General features: G+C 35.8%; 1 protein-coding gene across 1 annotated transcript; it reads right to left on the reverse strand.

The window, feature by feature from the left end:
• Positions 1-17124, reverse strand: LOC109065551 (C-Jun-amino-terminal kinase-interacting protein 1-like). Its single transcript, XM_019082511.2, has 12 exons — positions 16699-17124; positions 14938-15049; positions 13374-13613; positions 10364-10445; positions 8062-8916; positions 6379-6454; positions 5767-5942; positions 5340-5443; positions 4523-4630; positions 2797-2867; positions 2372-2470; positions 1-1078 (listed from the first exon to the last, which is right to left on the reverse strand). The coding sequence occupies exons 1-12, from the start codon at positions 16752-16754 to the stop codon at positions 1006-1008; spliced, it is 2052 nt and encodes a 683-aa protein (XP_018938056.2). The 5' UTR covers positions 16755-17124; the 3' UTR covers positions 1-1005.
• Between the last annotated feature and the right edge of the window lie 3639 nt (positions 17125-20763).

Below are 20763 nucleotides of genomic sequence, written 5' to 3' on the forward strand. Positions count from 1 at the left end.
TAGAGGTTTAGTCTTTTATTGTTTGACATTTTTCACCAGTGCATTGATTCAACAATTTATTCACACCTGTATTAACTTCATTAAATAGATTTAGTTTGTAGCATATTGGTATCTAAATAAAACAAGTGACCTACAAGTGTTCCTTGAACAAGCCTTTAATGAGCACGTCATTTGTACATAATTTGCTTTCACAGGAGTTTATTAAAACCAAGCCAAATGCAGCTCTTCCAAAGTCATTTAGCTTCTAGCATTAACAAGAACTCCATGGCACTGATATTTATTATTATTATTCTGTTAACCATTTCCATTGCACTTATAAGAGGGAATGTCATGATCCAAAAAGTACTGAAAGTCCTACAACATTTTCTGATCAACTGTTAGAGACTTCTATTAATATGATCAAATTGCCCTACAACTCTTTTCTAGATATTTATAGATCTGTCTTTCATTTGGAGAGGAACTGATAACAAAGGAGTCCTATTTTACAGTTTCAGATGAATAATACTTAGGAGCTTCACTTTACAGGCAGGTTTTAGGAATGAATTATGCTGGTATACCTGTAAAACGCAACAGACATCAAGACATCACGAGGAGCTGAAATGCCAGATTTGTTCGTCTCATTAAACTGGTCACCGTTAAGTTTTACTAATATTTCATGAGAATGCATGGTTTTGTGCAATAAAAAATATCCTCTATGAAGCCTGAAGCACAGCGTAGCAGCAAGAGCAGAGAACTGGATAAAAGCCTCATCCAAAGCATCCAAATTCCTCAATATCTGGAAAATAATTTTAGCATTTTATACTGTACAATTTTTGTTTAAATCGGTTCTTCTTTTGTGCATCCGTCTGGTGAAATTCAACACAAAATCAGGTCATGTGCATCACGTTACAAGCCTCAGTCACTCTTCATTTCATTTGTCAGGTGTATTAGTCTTTAAAATATTATTATTTCTCATATACTCATGTAGCACAGTCGTAATATACACTGCTGTGTTGCAGTCAGGGATTATTCCAGGTAGATGTCTTCTGTTGGACACGAGACCTCCACAAACTCTTTATAGTACAAGTGGAAAGCTTTCCTGTGAAAGAAGACAGAGAATATACTAATAAACACTTTCTGAGCCAATGAGAAGTCCTGGAATAAAAGAGTTGAGTCACAGAAGAATGCAGTATATGATGCGTTACATGAGTGAAGTTTGTAAACAAATGTTAATGTTGGCCCATAAGCCTTGTTTGAAAGTTTAAAATAACTTGCTAAAAAAATATATAAAAAACATATTTTGAATATTTCACTCAAAATGCTATTAAGATGTTGTCCTAAACATTGATAAAACATTTAAACAAGTTGCTAACATGTTTTAGCATGTTGATAGTATGTATTAGCATAATGCTTGCAAGATGTGATGTTTAAAACGTCTCTAGCTTGTTTTAACATGTTGCTAACATAGTTGAACACATTGCAAGCATGATTTAACATGTTTCAACACGTCTAGCATGGTTTAACATTGCTAGCATGGTTTAGCATTTTGCTATCATGATTTATTACATTTTAAGCAGAATTTAACATGTTTTTTTTCTAATATTGTTGTTAGATTTTTGATGTTGTGATTTAGCATGTTTACACATGTTTCCAGCAGGATTTAACACATAAATAGCATGTTTTAACATGTTGCTAACATAGTTTAACATGTTTTCACACATTGCTAGCATGTTTTAACATGTTGCTAACATGATTTATCATGTTGCTAACATGATTTATCATGTTGCTAGCATGATTTAACATGTTTTAACATGTTGCTAACCTAGTTTAGCATGTTGCTAACATGATTTATCATGTTGCTAACATGATTTATCTTGTTTTGCTAGCATGATTTATTATGAGCATGTTTTAGCATGTTGCTAACATGTTTTAACATGTTGCTAGCATAGTTTAGCATTTTGCTAGCATGATTTACCATTTTGCGAGAAAGATTTAGCATTTTTTAACATGCTGCTAACATGATATAACTCATTGCTAGCATGATTTAACATGTTGCTATCACAGTTTAACATGCTGCTAACATTAATTCGCACATTGCTAGCATGTTTTTGGCATGTTGCTAACATGATTTAACATGTTTCAGGAGTATGCAAGCGTGTTTTAAAAGAAACTCTATATGTGTTATTGTACGAAAGTTTTGACCCCCTCAGTTAAAGTCTATGGGACTTTTCTGTAGTTTTGATCGTTCGTTTAACGAAATCCATAATTCTGAGTGAGCCGAGTTTTTTCGTTTGTAGCTTGAAAACTCTAGTAAATTTAGTCTCAGAAGCAGCAGCAGCTGAAATAGCAGCTCAGTATCAGCTTAGTAAGCCAGCATGAGACTCAGACTGACCTGACGGACTCTGCGAGCGGTTTAGTGGAGTTCTCCGACACAAACACATGACAGGCGAACCTCTCATCAGCTGGATGTTTGGTGATGAAGCCAAAGTACCTGCACAGATATCAGTTGTGCTGATGAATATTTTTGTGGAAATGGTGATATCTTTTATTTTGCAGGATTCACAGATGAATAGAAAGTTCATTGAGCAGTATTTATTAGAAATGGAAATCTTTTGCAACATTATAAATGTCTTCAGTCACTTTTAAATAATTTAATGCATCTTTAATGTCTGAATAAAATAATTTTCTTTCTAAGAAAAAAAAAATATTACTAAACCCCAAACATTTGAAAGGAAGTGTATATGTAAATTAATAATGATAAAATCCATCATCATTGTCACTGAAAATTGAAAGGTTGCCAGTAAACGCTTGACTTACTTCTTGTTTCTGGGATGGTAGCCGCAGAATGAGACATTTTTCAAATGGAAAAAGTGACTGTATTGGCTGCTCTGTGGAAACACATTCATAACACAATAAGACTGCAAGCCCACAAACCTGACTTCAGGGCTGCCGCACCTTTTAACAATGAAGTTACACTTTTCTAGATTTTCATGATTACTGGATACATTCAGAATATTTGTAAAAGTTATTCTTGACATGCTAATGACATACTGTACTACTCACTTGCTAATCATGCTAGCAACCCGCTTGAAGCATGCTAATCATGCTAGCAAAATGGTAATCATGCTAGAAACATGCTAGCGACATGCTAGTAACATGTTGATCATGCTAGAAACATGCTAGTCACTTGTTAATCATGTTAACAAACATGTTAGTAGCATGCCAATCATGCTAGCAAAATGCTAATAATGCTAGAAACATGCTAGCGACATGCTAGTAACTTGTTGATCATGCTAGAAACATGCTATTCACTTGTAAATCATGTTAACAACATGTTAGTAGCATGCTAATCATTGTTAGTAAAATGCTAGTAACTTGCTAATCATGCTAGTGACATGCTAGTAACATGCTTATCATGCTAGCAACATGCTAGTAACATGCTAATCATGGTAGCATAATGTTAATCAGGCTACCAACTTGTTAATCATGTTAGAAACATGCTAGTCACTTGTTAATCATGTTAGCAACATGTAAGTAGTATGCTAATCATGCTAGCAAAATGCTAATCATGCTAGAAACATGTTAGCGACATGCTAGTAACATGCTATTCACTTGTTAATTATGTTACCAACATGTTAATAGCATGCTAATCATGCTAACAACATGCAAGTAAAATGCTAATCATGCTAGTAACATGCTAATCATGCTAACGAAATGCTAGTCACTTGTTAATCATGTAAGCAACATGTTAATAGAATGTTAATCATGCTAGCATAATGCTAATCATGCTAGCAACTTGTTAATCATGTTAGAAACATGCTATTCACTTGTTAATTATGTTAGCAACATGTTAGTAGCATGCTAATCATTATAGCAACATGTTAGAATAATGTTAATCATGTTAGAAACATGCTAGTGAAATGCTAGTAACTTGTTAATCATGTTAGAAACATGATGGTAGTTTGTTGTTATTTTTGTTAAATGTTTGTTGGTTGCTTGTTATTCTTGCTAGATGATTGTTAGTTGCTTGCTAATCTTGATACATGTTAATGAAATGCTAGTAACTTGTTAATCATGCTAGTAACATGCTAGTAACATGCTAATCATGTTAGTGACATGCCAATAATGCTAATGACATGCTAATATCTTGCTAATCATGTTAGTAACATGCTAATCATATTAGAAACATGCTAGTGACATGCTAGTAACTTGCTAATCATGCTACTGACATGCTAATAACTTGCTAATCATATTAGAAACATGCTAGCGACATGCTAGTAACTTGCTAATTTTTAAACTAGTTTTAAAAGGTATTTCTTCTTTTCTAGCCCAGTTCATGTGTAATTTTGTAGATTTCATTATTCAGCTAAATATTCGACCAATAACCAACAGTATTATCCTTCATTCCTTGCTTGAAGGTCTTAATTTTTAAGTTGCAAGTATAGAAAATTAAAATACAGCATGGAGAGAAGATGCTCGATGCAAAACCATGCTTGAAGGCGATCATAAAACAAACATTGGTAATGCGTTAGATGGCTTTTACCGTGTGGAAATCATCCTGCACCGTGAGTTTCAGTCCCTTCACGTTGATCTCCAGGACGCAGGACGAGGGAGGATTGTAAAGTACAGTCAGCCTCCTGTTCATCGCAATCTGGAATCAATAACAAACAACCATTATCAGTCTAAGCAAGAATATATGAAGACCATCATTTTTCTATGATTAAGATTTATGTATTTGAATCGCAACTTAAATGTGCACTCATTTGGGTTACACATTTAAACAAACTAATAAACCTAATGTGATGCATATTTTTCAGTCAGGCATAAAGTTACAATTTCAGCACAAAAAATAAAGCAAAAAAAAAACAAAAACAATGGCTTGATTTATTATTAATTGTTTGCATCTTTTTGATTTCACTTAAATGGTAAACAAAATTTTTTTTTTTTTTTTTTTTTTTTTATTTAAGACGATATTTATTCAAACAGCTTAGAATCAGCATAAACCTGTTAAAAAGTATGGACATGGTTAAAATTATGAGCAATATTAAAATGAATGAGATCATGTGATCAGATGAGAAATCTGATTTATTGATGATAAATATATTAAACTGATTATTGTGTATTTAAAACACATTCAGTTTATTAGCACTAGTACAGAAATCTGATCTGTTTTAAATATGCATCACATTCAGTCTGATTATGTTAAAACTGTTTTAATTTATGTTAACTGTTTTCATTTAATTAATATTTTAAACCAAGAATATTAAAGTTTGCCAGTCGCATGCAAGTTTCACATAAAAATGCAAGATTTTTTTTTTTTTTTTACATACAGTGAAATGTAATGTAAATCTTCAACAAACCTTTTGCATAGCTGCACACAAAACATCATTGCCTTTATGATTCAGCACTTGAACCGAGCCCAGGAATTTCATGCTATATTTCTCCATCCATTCAGTACTTTTCACTAATGAGAACAAGACAGAGACATAAAGACCACTCAAACAGGATTAAGTTATTAAAGCCAAGACACATTTGCTTCTATATTATGAAATCAATAGAATTTCAGCTGTAAAGCAGCTCTAAAAAGATGAAAAGATTAGTCCGATGTTGTTTCATTTTAGTTCAGTAACAGTGCAAATGTCACAAAGTTCATTAGTTATGGACCAAACTCATAATGCATCTCCACAGAAGACAATTCTGTCATTATTTAAGACACAGTGGAGTCACCTGAGAAACTCCAGCCCTTTCACGAAGTCAAATCATTCCATCTGAATCTCCAGCTCTTACCATTTGAAGTAAGCTCTTGCTCCTTGAAGACCTCAGAGGCGTAATAAGCGGGAAAGATGCCGCGTGCTCCGCTTCTCATGTTGTAGCCCTCGTACCAGTGATCCTCGTCCTGCAGCTCCACCAGCAGAGGGTCGTTGACCTCCAGCTCCAGCTCGTCATCATGACGAGGGACAAACCTGACAAAAACACTTTGCTTTTCTATTCGGTTTGATCTCTGATAATGAGATCTGTGTCTCATTTGTGTCGCAGTGACTTACCACTCTCATAGTTACCAAGACACTAAATGTGTTTGCATTATCTAACACAGCACACTTAGAATACAGTGCAGAAACAGGGCATTAATAAACAAACCTTTATTTTTTTTGCATATTAACCAATTTGCACGTCCCCACTAATCACTGACACATTTGGGTTGTTATTTTGTTAAGCAGCATTGCTGAGTAACTTCCACCTTTAAAAAATAGTGGTTTGATCTTCCTGAGGTCATATTTTAAGGAGTGACATCATTAAAAATAATAATCATATTTTGACTACAAACACAAGGTAACTTTATCTTATGATCACTGATCAGACATCCCCCCAACATCATGTAACAGTACCAGTCTGCTTTACCTGTAGACGGCTCTGTGGGTCTGTTCTCTCTCTTCTCCATTAATCATGCAGGAAAACAAGCCAAAGGATTCTGTACCTAAAGACATCAGCAAACAGTGTGTTTTAGTCTATTAATACAGCGCATGCTAATTATGGTCATATCCTGGTCTGTTCTTACACACCAACTTCCCATAATCGACATACTAATTTAAGATTCGATACAATTGCAAATAATACCTCAGAGGGTAGCAATCTACAACCGAATCAACTCAACTAAAAGCTCTAAAGGGTTATTAAGGGTCTTTATGCATTTAAAGAAATCAAACAGTTTCGAATTAATTATTATTATAGTTTTGTCTGCATATTATAATGATCATAAATTACAGTTTCAGTTTGATGTTTCCACTGTTTTCAGAACAGCATTTGCCTCACACTATCAACAAGCAACCAACACAGTTATATTAATATTTATATTTTAACATAATTTATAAAATAATTGTTAATTAACCATCATGCTTCAATACAATAATGCACGAGTCTTTTAATTTACTTTTTAATTTGATTCAACATTTTATATTATTATTAATATTCACCTTGGTTTCAGACCGTAAGTCAATAAATAATTTTTTTTTTCTTCTGAGATTTCTGCATGCAAAAAATTGCACAGTAATGTAGTCTGATTCTCACTGATTCTCTTCAGTGCATTGTTCTCAACTGTTCCATTTAAACATTGGAATACACAAAATGTGTGATTCTTTTTTTTTTTTTTTTTTTTGCTTAGTGTGTATATTGTGATGTATTGTTATTAAAAAAAATTGCAGTATTGTGATATGCATGTTTATAATATAACCCATCCCTAATTCTCCTCAAAGATTACTGATTAAAACAATTTCTAGCAGTATGTTGGTTTAACCAGTATGTTTTTTTTTTTTTACCGGTACATTGCCCACCCCTTGTAATAATGGTTGCAGGTGTAATGGTAATAATAATTATGAGCTGAGTGCCCCTTAAAACCAGCTCTCCAGCCAGATTATAGAACTTTCTACCAGAAAGCATTGTCTCCTCCATTTTCGCCTGTATTTCCCTTTGCCTTTCTCACATTAACACCACTTAACCTCAGTAAGAACACAAACTCTACTGATGTGGTTGTTGGATGATGGGACTTGAGCAAAAAGGGTGATTTTTCACTATTTAGAGTTCATATACTTCTTGTTTTGTTTTTGTAGTGTAGATTATTTTCTCATCCGGAGCTTTTCGGGAAGGCAGTGGCCCCTTGATTCAAAACGCTCCTGACATCCAGGAATCCAAGGACTACTTAAATAAACTCTGACCTACCACGTCACATCACGGCTGCAACCAGAGCTGCTCATTTGGAAAAATTATGCACATTCATCATCATTCAACATCAGCAAAACAAGCAGAAAACCTTTTCAAATGCAGCAAGAAATGAGTTTCGGTATCTAGAGATTTCATCTAAACAAATTTAGAAAATTCAGCATTGCATCACAGGAATAAATTACATTTTAACAGATATTCACATAGAAAACAGTAATTTTAAATTGTAATAATATTTCGCAATTTTACTGTATTTTTGATCAAATAAATGCAGCCCTGGTGAGCAGAAGAGACTTCTTTCAAACACACACACAAACTTAATTATTCCAAACTTTATAAATGATAAAAAGTATATAACAGGTCACTTACTGGAGGAGCGTGAGCAGCCGTTCATGAAAACATTAAGGAACTTCCGAGAAAACTGCATGTCGGCTTCAGGCGTGGAGTCCTCTGACAGACACGTCGAAGCATCCTGTTTGATCCCGCTTTGTTTTCTTCCCCCGTCTTCATTCTCATCCTCCTCATCCTCTTTCTCAAGAGCCGACTCGTATGGAGAGCAGGCGCAGTTATCGTAGATGGTGGCCGAGTCGCTGTCATCACTGTATCCACGATAACACTCTCTCAAGCTGACGAGCTCCAGCTGATCGTGCTCGTCCACGACCAGTGTGTATTTGACAGAATCGTACGAAAGTCCGCTCGCGTCCGAGTTGCTCACGGAGGTCTGCAGCATTCCCGACAAACCCTCGCCAGCGCCGCAGTCTCTGTAACACAGCTCTTCGGCTCCAGTTGCTTCTTCATCTTCACTGTCAGGCTCCACAGCAGCCAGAACCTCCACACAGGAGGAATAGGACGGCGGCTGCAGATCATGTTCGCTGTACGGAGGGGGAGCTTCATTGTCAGAGCTGTCTGGGATTACTTGGGAAAGCGCCGGCATTCTCTCGTGCTCCGGAGCCTCGGTGCAGCGCTGTATGGGCGTCAGAAAGATCTCCTCCGTAGGCTCAAGCCGGACGTCTGTGTGATAACGGATGCGCTCGCAGTGGCCCGCTTCTCTGTGCACGTCTCTGGCTTTGTATGGTGGGGCCGGAGCTTGAGTGTGTTTGGAGCGGCAACTGCTGGGCTTGTCAGTAGAGGTGCCACAGTCTTTCATTTGAGTCCGACTCTGTCCCGGCTGGTGCTTCTCCTCGTCGCTCAGACACGTGTGTTCACGAGAAGGCGCCAGCTCACCTGGTTGCAGGAGGATCATGCACGAAAAAGTGAATTGATAGACAAGTCAATGCACACACACACAAACACAACATAAATATGGAAGTGCATTTGAATTATTCTGTAAAAATAAAGTTTTTAGATCAGTGGTAATGATGTAAAGTAAAATGCTGGGTGATAAAACTAAAATGGCTTGTTTTAATTTTGAAACAGACAGATCAAGATGTTAGGTACGCCTGAGTGGCCCATTGTTTGGCTTGACTGCACTTGCAAACGTGTTTTTGTAGATGACTCGACTAAATCAAATTCACATGAACGCAGTTGGCAGCAAATCATGACTGGCCTTTTGTCACTGAGACAACAGAGCGAGGAAAGTTTGGCATACAGCTGATTAACTGTGTCAAACTACCTACAAAATTGACTAAAAAATGCAACTAAAAAGAACACACTTTGTACCAAAAATTCAACTTTTAAAAGTACATATTTTGGCAAAAAGAAATACGCTTAATCATACTGATGGTGAAATTATGAAAGTGTAAAATTCAAATTATAAGTATATAAAAAAAACATACTGAAATAAAAGACCACTTAAGTGACTTGAAAGACTTTTAAAAAGTTGACTGTCAAATTAAATGTTTATGTATGTTTAAAATGGTTGTTTTAGAACTCTTGTTCTGCTTTAAAGAATAATTATTTTGATCTGTTGTCTAACATACTAAGCACATGTAATGTACTTGATTATATTTTAATTGTAGTGTTATTTTATTTTACATTTAAAGTTAATGTATTTTAAATGTACTAAATTGCAAATCGGTGTAATTACAAATATATTTAAATAAATTGCATATCATAGAAATTATATTTTAGTGTACTTTTACCATGAACGCTTATCAGTACATTCAGCAGTACTTTAACCACATTTCAAAGACAACAGAATCGTGAAATTATAAATGAAAGTGTACTTAAGTCCTACGTAAGTGGGTAAAAAAAGCAGTTCAGCTAATTGCATTTATTATATATTTAAACTACAGTAGATTTTCATTTAATTGTAAATAATGTGCAATTAAGTGTCTGAAAACATTACAGTTACACTTTATTTAAAAGTGTCCTTGTTACAGTGTAATTATACATTTAAGTACTGAGTAATATTAATTAACTACATGTTCTTACTATATGGTTAGGTTTAGGACAAGGGTTTAGCTTAGGGTTACTTGCATGTAATTAATTGTTATTATAATAGCAAGTACACATAACATATGTAACAAGGACACCTTAAAATAAAGTGTTACCAACATTACATTCAATTCACACTGAAGTATATTCTTTTAAAGTATTTTATATCCAATATAAGTACTCTTTTCTGTTTTAAGTAGAGAACACTGTGGTTGCTGTTGTGACACGTCAAGCCAACTTCCCAAATAAGACTTGACTTAAGCACTCACACGTAAACAAAGATCACTCCACTCACCTGTTTTAAGAGGGGGCAATGTCTGGGAGATTTTCTGCTGCCAGCTGTACTTCTTCGCAAATGAGTTGTTGTTTAAAGTGTCCTGTTGATGGGATGCAACAGACAGGCTATAGCATACTAATATAGAGCTTCTGTGGTATACAGCATGCAAACTATGCATAAAGTGTAAATTTTTTGTATGCATGGGGTAGCCAGATGCACTGTGCACTGTATCCCACAATGCAATGTGCTCTACTTCAATTAACTGAAGTATTATAAATCTTTTCATTATGCATTATTTGATCAGACCCAAGGGGTCAAGGTCTTACTGGGCAGCTTGGCCAGTTTTTGCACTAAAAGCAGTCACATATTTTCTCAGGGTAACAGAACAGGCACTATTTCTGCATTGAATGAGGACTGTGAGAGGCGAACGTGTCTCTTTCAGCGTTTCAGCTCGCGCTCGCCTCGACTCCTCGCTCACAGCGTTCATTCAAACACATAATGACAACCAGATATCAAGCCACTGAATCACAATGACACGCTCATACTTTATTGTGCAGTGGGGCCCAAACCACTAACAAGTTACAATACAGGACTGTGTTCTAGATATAAGAGCTTTGTGGAAAAACAAAATCGCTGCTAATGTTTCCTACATTTTCTTTCAGACAAAAGCCATTAAAGGGAACACAAACTGCAGTTTGTAAGCTACATTTAGAAATTGTGTTGTGCATTTTTTACAACTACATTTTTGGGGAAGTAATAGTACATTTATTTAAGATGATTTTTCAGTACGCTTTCAAAAATGTTGAAGTATTTAGATACTCCCATATCATTAAAAGTTGATTCATAACCTTTTAATATATAATATATATATACACACAGTGGTGTGAAAAGTCCTGATGTTTTAATTTTTTTTATGCTTGTCACACTTTAATGTTTCAGATCAAACAAATTAAAATATTAGTAAAAGATAACACAAGTGAACACAACATGCAGTTTTTAAATGAAGGTTTTTATTATTAAGGGAAAACAAAATCTAAAACTACATGGGCCTGTGTGAAGAAGTGTTTGCCCCCTAAACCTAATAACTGGTTGGGCCACCCTTAGCAGCAACAACTGCAATCAAGCGTTTGCGATAACTTGCAGTGAGTCTGTTACAGAGCTGTGGAGGAATTCTGGTCCACTCATCTATGCAGAATTGTTGTAATTCAGCCACATTGGAGGGTTTTCGAGCATGAACCGCCTTTTTAAGGTCATGCCACAGCATCTCAGTATGATTCAGGTCAGGACTTTGTCTAGGCCACTCCAAAGTCTTCATTTTGTTTTTCTTCAGCCATTCAGAGGTGGACTTGCTGGTGTGTTTTGGATCATTGTCCTGCTGCAGAACCCAAGTTCGCTTCAGCTTGAGGAGATTCTCCTTCAGGATTTTTTGGTAAACAGCAGAATTCATGGTTCAATTTATCACAGCAAGTCTTCAGGTCCTGAAGCAGCTGAACAGCCCCAGACCATCACACTACCACCACCATATTTTACTGTTGGTATGATGTTCTTTTTCTGAAATGTTATGTTACTTTTACGCCAGACATAATGGGACACACACCTTCCAAAAAGTTAAACTTTTGTCTCGTCAGTCCACAGAGTCTTTTCCCAAAAGTCTTGGGGATCATCAAGATGTTTTCTAGGAAAACTGAGATGAGCCTTTATGTTCTTTTTGCTCAGCAGTGGTGTTGGCCCAGTCTCTTTCTTACGGTGGAGTCATGAACACTGACCTTAACTGAGGCAAGTGAGGCCTGCAGTTCTTTGGATGTTGTTGTGGGGTGTTTTGTGACCTCTCGGATGAGTCGTCGCTGTGCTCTTGGGGTAATTTTGGTCAGCCGGTCACTCCTGGGAAGGTTCTCCACTGTTCCATGTTTTTGCCATTTGTGAATAATGGCTCTCACTGTGGTTCGCTGGAGTCCCAAAGCTTTAGAAATGGCTTTATAACCTTTTCCAGACTGATAGATCTCAATTACTTTCTTTCTCATTTTTTTCTGAATTTCTTTGGATCTCGGCATGATGTCTAGCTTTTGAGGATATTTTGGTCTACTTCATTTTGTCAGGCAGGTCCTATTTAAGAGATTTCTTGATTGTGAACAGGTGTGGCAGTAATCAGATCTGGGTGTGGCTAGAGAAATTGAACTCAGGTGTGATAAACCACAGTTTTAACAAACACTTCTTCACACAGGCCCATGTAGTTTTGGATTTTGTTAAAAAAAATTAAAACTGCATGTTGTGTTTACCTGTGTTATCTTTGACTAATATTTAAATTAGTTTGATGATCTGAAACATTAAAGTGTAACAAACATGCAAAAAAATAAGAAATCAGGAAGGGGGCCAGCACTTTTTCACACCACTGTATGCATATATATATATATATATATATATATATATATATATATAGTTATATAATATATATTTTATATATATATATAGTTATATAATATATATTTTTTTTTTTATGATTAAATATTTGTATTAATATAAATAATATTACATGACTTGCGTATGTTTATAATTACACAAAATGGGTGTTATGTACTATTTTATACAATGCAGACCAGAGATGACAACATCCTTTTGAAAACGAAGTGTGCTTGATAGTATCAAATGTGCACTTGTAGTGTACTTCAAATACATAAAGTTGTACTTGCAGATAATATAAGATACACTTACATGTATTATTTTAAAGCATATTATTTCCATAATAAGTACTCTTTTTTTAAACATATGCTAAAGTGTACTTTTTTTTAGTTATAATTCGTTATTAAATCCATATGTTACATGACCAATTCAGGCCACTTTTTGCTAGCTTGATTGACGAGCATTATTGCATTTACATGATTTAATACCATAATATTACTCAATAATATTTAGTTTTGCACTGTCAATTATTTTCTTTTCTGAAATGTTAGGAGGCACTGCTTCCCTTGCCTCATCAGAGAAAATGCACCAGCAGTATTTCTACAGTGTTTCATATTTCATATCTCATTACCTGAGTCCGCGGCACCTGTGGGAATAAGTTGAGAGTGGTGGGTCTTTTCGGACGGTAGGCATCCATGCTGACAGGAACGACAGAATCCATCGGCGCTTTGCCGTCGTGTCGACAAGCCACTCTTTTGCTCCTATCAGCAGCATCAGTAAGATGTGAAGGATGTGTCTCTGCCTGGATCTGACCCGCTGCGCCTGCCTCCACCTCGTCCAGGCCACTGTTGGGTGCCTGGGTCACATGATCCTGCAGGGATTGGAAAGATCGGCTGTCAGTCAGAGAAGAGAGTGAATGAGAAAATAAGAGAGGGGAGATTAGACCTTTAGAGCAGGCAATGACATCAGACTTTGGCTTTTTCAGTGCCGGCGAAGCCACGAAAACAAGAGCCGGGGAGGGGTTTGTACAAAGACTATTCATATGGGTGTTTACTCACTGCATTACAATGAGACTCATTAACACGTAGAGCTCGGCCTGCTCTCAGCTGCACTTCTGTGCAAAAGTTTGCCAGATTTGTACAGATTTTGATTTAGATGGAACTGTAAGAAAGAATTGTGAAGAAAAAAAAAATCCTGGAGCGGCAATATGAAAACAACTAAATAATAAAGTACTTCATCAGTTAATTATGTATTTTAGTGTAACTTGCCAATAATTGACATCACTTCAATGGCCTGGAAAACATGACTTTAGTGCCATAAATGTAATGAAGCCCATAAGCTGGCTGCTGAAAACTCAGCTTTGCATCACAGGAATAAATTACATTTTAAATTAAATCAAAATAGAAAACCGTCCCTTTAAATTGTGATAATATATGTAATACTACAGCCTTTGTGAGCATAGGAGACTTTAGAAGAATATAATATTACTGAAACCAAACCCTGTAACAGTAGTCTGTGCAGAATTATAGTTGGAAAAACAAAAACAAAAAAAAACCCTTTTACACAAAGAGACACACCTGCAAGCCAACAGCACTTCCATTCTAGAATAATGAGAAAAAATAAATAATGAAGTGTATCTCATTCCATGTCATTAAAAGTATTAGGTCATTTTAATTGATTTTTAAGTAATGCAATAACATAATGTATTACTTTAGTATTTTTAACTACTATTTGAGGATAAATTAACAAACATGCATTGCACAGCAGTGTGATATAATTTAAGAATTTTTTTAAATATATATATAATTCACCAGCACACAGTTTTGTGAACTCTGCTATTTTACATATGGTCCTACAATCCATTATCTTCTTTTAATTCATTGTGTGTTTCCTGACCATAATCTTTTCTTCTTAAAATACCTAAAAGACCTTTTTTACTGGACGGTATTCGTGAATGTGACTGAGTCACTCACTGGGCACCACCGAGAGGTGTAACGATGTACTGCACGGGAATCTCACTTCCGGGACAAAGAATTGGTAAACAAGTTATTTTTATTTATTATTTATTTCAGATTTAAAAGATTCACTGGGAATATGAACAATAATAATTATTAATAACAGCAGCAAGATGAGATTGCAGTGTCTGTTAAATGATGTTCAGTAAAATTCACATGTTAAGCAAGATCTTTTCTCACCTTGATGTCAGAGTCGTTGCGCCTGGGCCTCAGTACAAACTCATCAGCGATTTCTGTGATTTCAGACAGGTCCTCATCTTCAAATCCATCCAAACCTATGTCCTGGGTCAACCTAGAAGAACCAAAGCATTTATTGATAAAGGGGGCGCTAGTGGGCTTGTTTGTGTCTTTGTTTTTAAATGTACTGCACAATATATAATGTTGTGACAAAGTGCGCTTTATTGTATTGAATGTGCACTTGTAGTGTACTTAAAATCTTAAAAGTATATAAAAAACTGTATGCCAGATGATATAATATTAATAAGAATTAAAGGCCACTTAAGTGACTGAAGAGAGACACTTTCATGACTGTTTAACACACTTAAGTACACTTTTAAAATGTAATATCAAATTAAATGTTTTAATTTAAAGTACATTTTAAATCATCATGTTTTAATAATCTTATGCTATTTTGATGTGTTGACTAACATAATAAATCACATGTATTTTATTATAATTTTAACTGTAGTGGGTTGTTCAATATTACAGTAACGTTAATATATTTTAAATGCACTAAATTGCAACTTCATCATTACAAATGTGTCATATGCAAATATTTCAATACATGACATGATTTTTAATATAAATGACATTAAAGTACAGTAGAAGTAATTATGAAATGACATACAAAGATGTACTTAAGTCCGACTTAAGTGGGTCAAAAAACACTCTTAAATTTAATTCCATGTAATTAAAATTCAAACTATAATACATTTTCATTTAATTGCGATTAATATGCAGTTAAATAAACGAAAACATTACATTCATATTCTTTTCAAGTATATTGCTTCCATAATACTTATTTTAAATATATGCTAAATTGTACAACTGTTTCACAAGGGTTTTAATAGAATAGTCTTATGTTAAACGTTATTCTTGCTCTGTATTAAGCAGCACATGAAGTACTGAATGAAAAATGTTTCCGTTGCTGCATGTTAAATGTCTTTTTATTTGGCAAATAGAAAGCAAACACTGTGTAAAAAAACAACTTCAAGAAGTTATGCCAATGTTATATTTCAGTTCATTACAAATCTGTGCTCTGCTTTTTCATTATAAGGTTTAGACTGTAGATTAATGTGCAAAAATAAGTAAAGCTTTGTAGCATAAGGATGAGACGACAAAATGTGAAAAAAGTGTATATTTGGGGAAAATTTTCTAAATGCATTCATGGCAGGAAGCAGTGACTTGGCAAACGTCACAGATCACCTGACAATGACACCGTGATGAATGAAGTTCGTCTGCATTTTATTTATACTCCACACATGCATGCTTATTTTAGTAACAGCTCTCATCAAATGCAAAACACACATGATTTCGAAACAGCTTGTGTATCTGTGTGAGATGAAAGAGCCCGTGGTGTGCAACATGCACATTCTCAGCACCTTTCAAAATAAAAGCATTTCGTCTGACACTGCAATGAATAGAATCTGTATTATAAAATGCACTAGATAAAAATACAGCAGGTGAAGACAGAATTGTGCCCATACAGATTCATATTAATGTCAGTACATGAACAAACCATTGGCAAAGGACAGGAATTCCACTGCAATACTGAAAGTAACATTGCATAAATATTGGCATAACAGACTGTTGCTGTGCAACAAAAACAACTATCTGCGGATGCTGCATCTGCAGCTCATCAAAACACATGCACTGACACAGCAATATTTCATATATTCTACCACTAAAAACACAAGCTTGAAGAGTAAATGAACCTCGTACCATTTCTCCCATTGCTCCTCTGTCCATTCCTCTTTGCCGTCATCGTTGGAGTCCATTCTGTGAGCAGTGCAGCATGGGATTGTGTTGACATCTGGTCAAAGCTCGGCGCCTGCCATTCGTGCCGCTCTCTTTGAAGTCAGGTTAGACTGATTTCAGATGACAACAGCACATGTGGCTCCAGCATCCTTCATTCACTGCAGAATAACAACGTCTTGACGGATGCTGCATTTTTCTCACTGTATCTCTCTGCCCTTGCTCATGTGTTTACCTGCATCCTCGATCTACAAGCGGAGTCAGAGAAAAATCAAAGCTTTGCAGAGTCAGAGCCGAGAGAGATGCTGCATGACAGTGTCCTTCTGTTTATACATAATAATAATCATGCAGTCCATCCAATAGCAGTCATGTGATTTACAACATCACCCCTCCTCTCTGCTTCTAGTCTCCAATGACACCCATCCCCCACCTCTCTCTCTCTCTCTCTCTCTCAGTGTGTGAGAGAGATATTAGGTGTTATATTGTATATGTGTGGTTGCAGCATTCATAAGCGCCCTTCAAGGCCAAATATTAACATGCTGCAGAGAGAAACTGAAAAAAAAAAAGTTAAATATTTGGAAACAATAAGAAAGTAAACAATGTGACACTGTACGCTATTAAAAATATAGGTTCCAAAAGGGTGTGTTCACAGCAATGCTACAGAACAAAAATTATAAAACAGATAGATCCGGTCCTTGATTCTGATTGGCTGAGCCACGTTCGAAGCTGTTGTAAATTGCTCCACAAACATACACCTTTGTTTCCTTCTGTGTGTTGCTTGGCGACCACTTCGTTGCAACCATAACTGATTCTGAGGAACTACTTTATTTGATGGAAGAATACTGTTTTTATTATCATTACACATTATTTGCTCTGTTTTATTTTGTGAAACCTTGCTACGTATATGGAATAACTGTTTTATAAAAGCCATAAGCCCTGTGAAGACGTGGTTTACAGTGAATTTATAACAGCGTCGTGCCTAACAACGCCTCTTAGCTGTTATAAATTCATTGTAAACCACGCCTTCTTGGGGCTTATGGCTTTATTTTGGAACCATTAGAACTTTTCAGTGATCGGTTGTTTTAAATTAATAGTTCACCCAAATAAGAAAATTTGACCCTCGAGGCCAACCAAGATGTAGCTGAGTTTGTTTCTTCATCAGATTTGGAGAAATGTAGCATTGCATCACTTGCTCACCAATGGATCCTCTGCAGTGAATGGGTGCCGTCAGAATGAGAGTCCAAACAGCTGATAAAAACATCACAAGAATCCACAAGCAATCCACACCACTCCAGTCCATCAGTGTCTTGAGAAGTGAAAAGCTGTGTGTTTGTAAGAAACAAATCCATCATTAAGACGCTTAAGTCTATAATCCCTAAAAACGCTTCCTCCAGTGATAAAACCCCTGTTGTCTCTCAGCCACATATCTGTTTAGAGCTGTTTTGGCTTGTAAATGGTGCTTGAGCTCTGCACATTTCTCTCCGGATTCAGACCAGACCACTTTTTCACTGAAGGAAGCGTTATATTTACATTTAGACATTTAGCAGACGCTTTTATCCAAAGTGACTTACAAATGAGGAAAATGGAAGCAATCGAAATAATCAATGATATACAAGTGCTATAATAAGTCTCAGTTAGCTTAACGCAGTACACATCACAAGGGCTTTTAAATAATATAATAAATAAAAAGAAAACAGATAGAATAGAAAAATAACAGAGCAAGCTAGTGTTAGAGGTCTTGTTATTATGGATTATAAACTCATATTTTAGCCGGAAGCAATGCTTTGAAGTTAAAAACATCTTAATGATGGATTTGTTTCAGCTTTTGGCTTTTCAAGACATTAACAGATGGACTGGAGGGCTGTGGATTACATGTGGATTATTGTGATGTTTTTATCAGCTGTTTGGACTCTCATTCTGACGGCACCCATTCACTGCTGAGGATCCATTGGTGACCAAGTGATGCAATGCTACATTTCTCCAAATCTGATGAAGAAACAAACTCATCTACATCTCGGATGATGGGTGAGGACATTTTCAGCAAAGGTTCTTTTGATAATTAAAATGTTCTTGACACTAGGAAGAGAGAGAGAGAAAAAAAAAGAGATTATTTTAAGAACGTTTTTTAAAGAATGGTTCTTCAAATGCTTCTGAAACATTTATTTTTATATTAAGAACAGTTTAAACTGAAGATCTATTATAAAGAACCTCTTGACCAGTGGAAATGCTCCATGAAAGACCAAAATTAGGGATGCACCGAATGTTCGGTAACCGGAATTATTCGAATTATTCGAATAAGCGAAAAGACCGAATAAACTGTACCGAATAATGACGTGACGCAACCAGCGCGGTGCAACAAACATGTCAGCGGTGCGGAAGCATTTAAAACTGTCCGAGAAGAACGCATAAATCATTACAAGCACCGACAGCGAGAGACTGTTTAGTGCTGCAGCGCATGTCTTCGATGAGAAGAGGAGGGTGGTTGTTGCTGGTTACTGTATGATGACTGAAATCGCGAAATGGCTTTAAACAATTAGTAAATAAAATACAGAACATGTTTTCTAATACACGCATGCATTCTGACAGCGCTGCGCGCTCGCGCCGCTATCTGCTAGTTAACAAAGTCCAAAGCGCGAGGAAAATCTGCGTTTAAACAGTGTTACTCTTCAGCTGTGTTAAACACTCACGAAAGTCAGGTTTTTTTTTACAAGGCACGTTTACAAGGCGTTTCCGCCAAAATACAAACTGAGAAAAAGCAAGAACTCCATCATCAGCGTTCATAAATGTTAGTGTTGTAATTTTACTGTTGTTCGGTAAAATAAAATAAAAAGTAAGACAATAATAATGATAATATTTACAACAGCTCTGTTAATACATTTATTATAACATTCACACACAGTGTTCAAACTCGGATCTGTTATATTTTCTAATGTTTTAAAAGAAGGATTTTCTGCTCAGCAAGACTGCTTTTAATTTTATAGTAAAAAATAAAATAAAAAGCATGCCTGATTCAAGAAGGGGTCTGATGGCCAATATATATATATTACTTACTTATTAATTTTAAGTTAAATTGTGATTTGTTGCTGTAATGTCTGCTAGAATGTTACATTTTTTCAATGTTAAATATTTTTAAATAGCTACATGAGGAAAAAAAAACTCGAAAAACCGTGTTCGGTTTCGGCCAAGAATTTTCATTTCGGTGCATCCCTATAATCATAATATATCAGCAGGAGCTGTTTCTTGTTTGCGTCTGAAGCTCACTCCTCCAGCAGAGGATCAGAACAGCAGCAGGTGCAAACCACTGATCTGTAATATATAAGGCGGATCGATCACTTCCGGTGGCTTCACTGCCTGTCTGCAGTTTAATACGCGATGAGAGATCCAGTCATACATAAATATATATATATAGATCAGTGGTGCAACCATAGACTGTATGGGTGCAACTCCAGTCCATGGAGGCTACGTTTTGATCATTTCATTTCCTGTTTAGAATGCAATATCGAGAAATGGAAAAATGGCTCGTTTATTAGTTTTTCCGTTTAGTTTAACAAACGGAAAATGAGATTTTGGCTGGATTTCTCATTTTTCGTTTGAGGTTTACAAATCGGTTTATGGCTTCAGTATTTCATTCGCACTTGTGGGCGGAGCTGAAACGCTCCTCTCATCTGATTGGTCGAATCGCTCCGCCTTCAGCTCGCTCTTCTCATTCTTTCAGACAGAATAAGAGTCAGTACTGTAATGTCTGAACCACCACTCACTGTTAATTAACATAATATCTGAATCAGATGATGCTGGGCTCATAATTCGTGCTGCTGCTTGCAAGTAACCCTTTAAATTATTTCTATTGTATTATTGTATGAATATTGTCCCATTGATAAATACAGCTCAAATAGTTCTGTCTCTATGGATAAAAGTGAAGTGGAAATAAAAATCAATAATAGACTGTTCAGTTCCATGATAATCAGTCTGTAACATTTACCACTCTCGTCTTTTAAGTCAAAAGGCACTAGGTATGTGTGTGTGACTTTAATA

The sequence above is a fragment of the Cyprinus carpio genome, chromosome A7 (assembly GCF_018340385.1).
Source record: "Cyprinus carpio isolate SPL01 chromosome A7, ASM1834038v1, whole genome shotgun sequence".
Taxonomy (NCBI): Eukaryota; Metazoa; Chordata; class Actinopteri; order Cypriniformes; family Cyprinidae; genus Cyprinus; species Cyprinus carpio.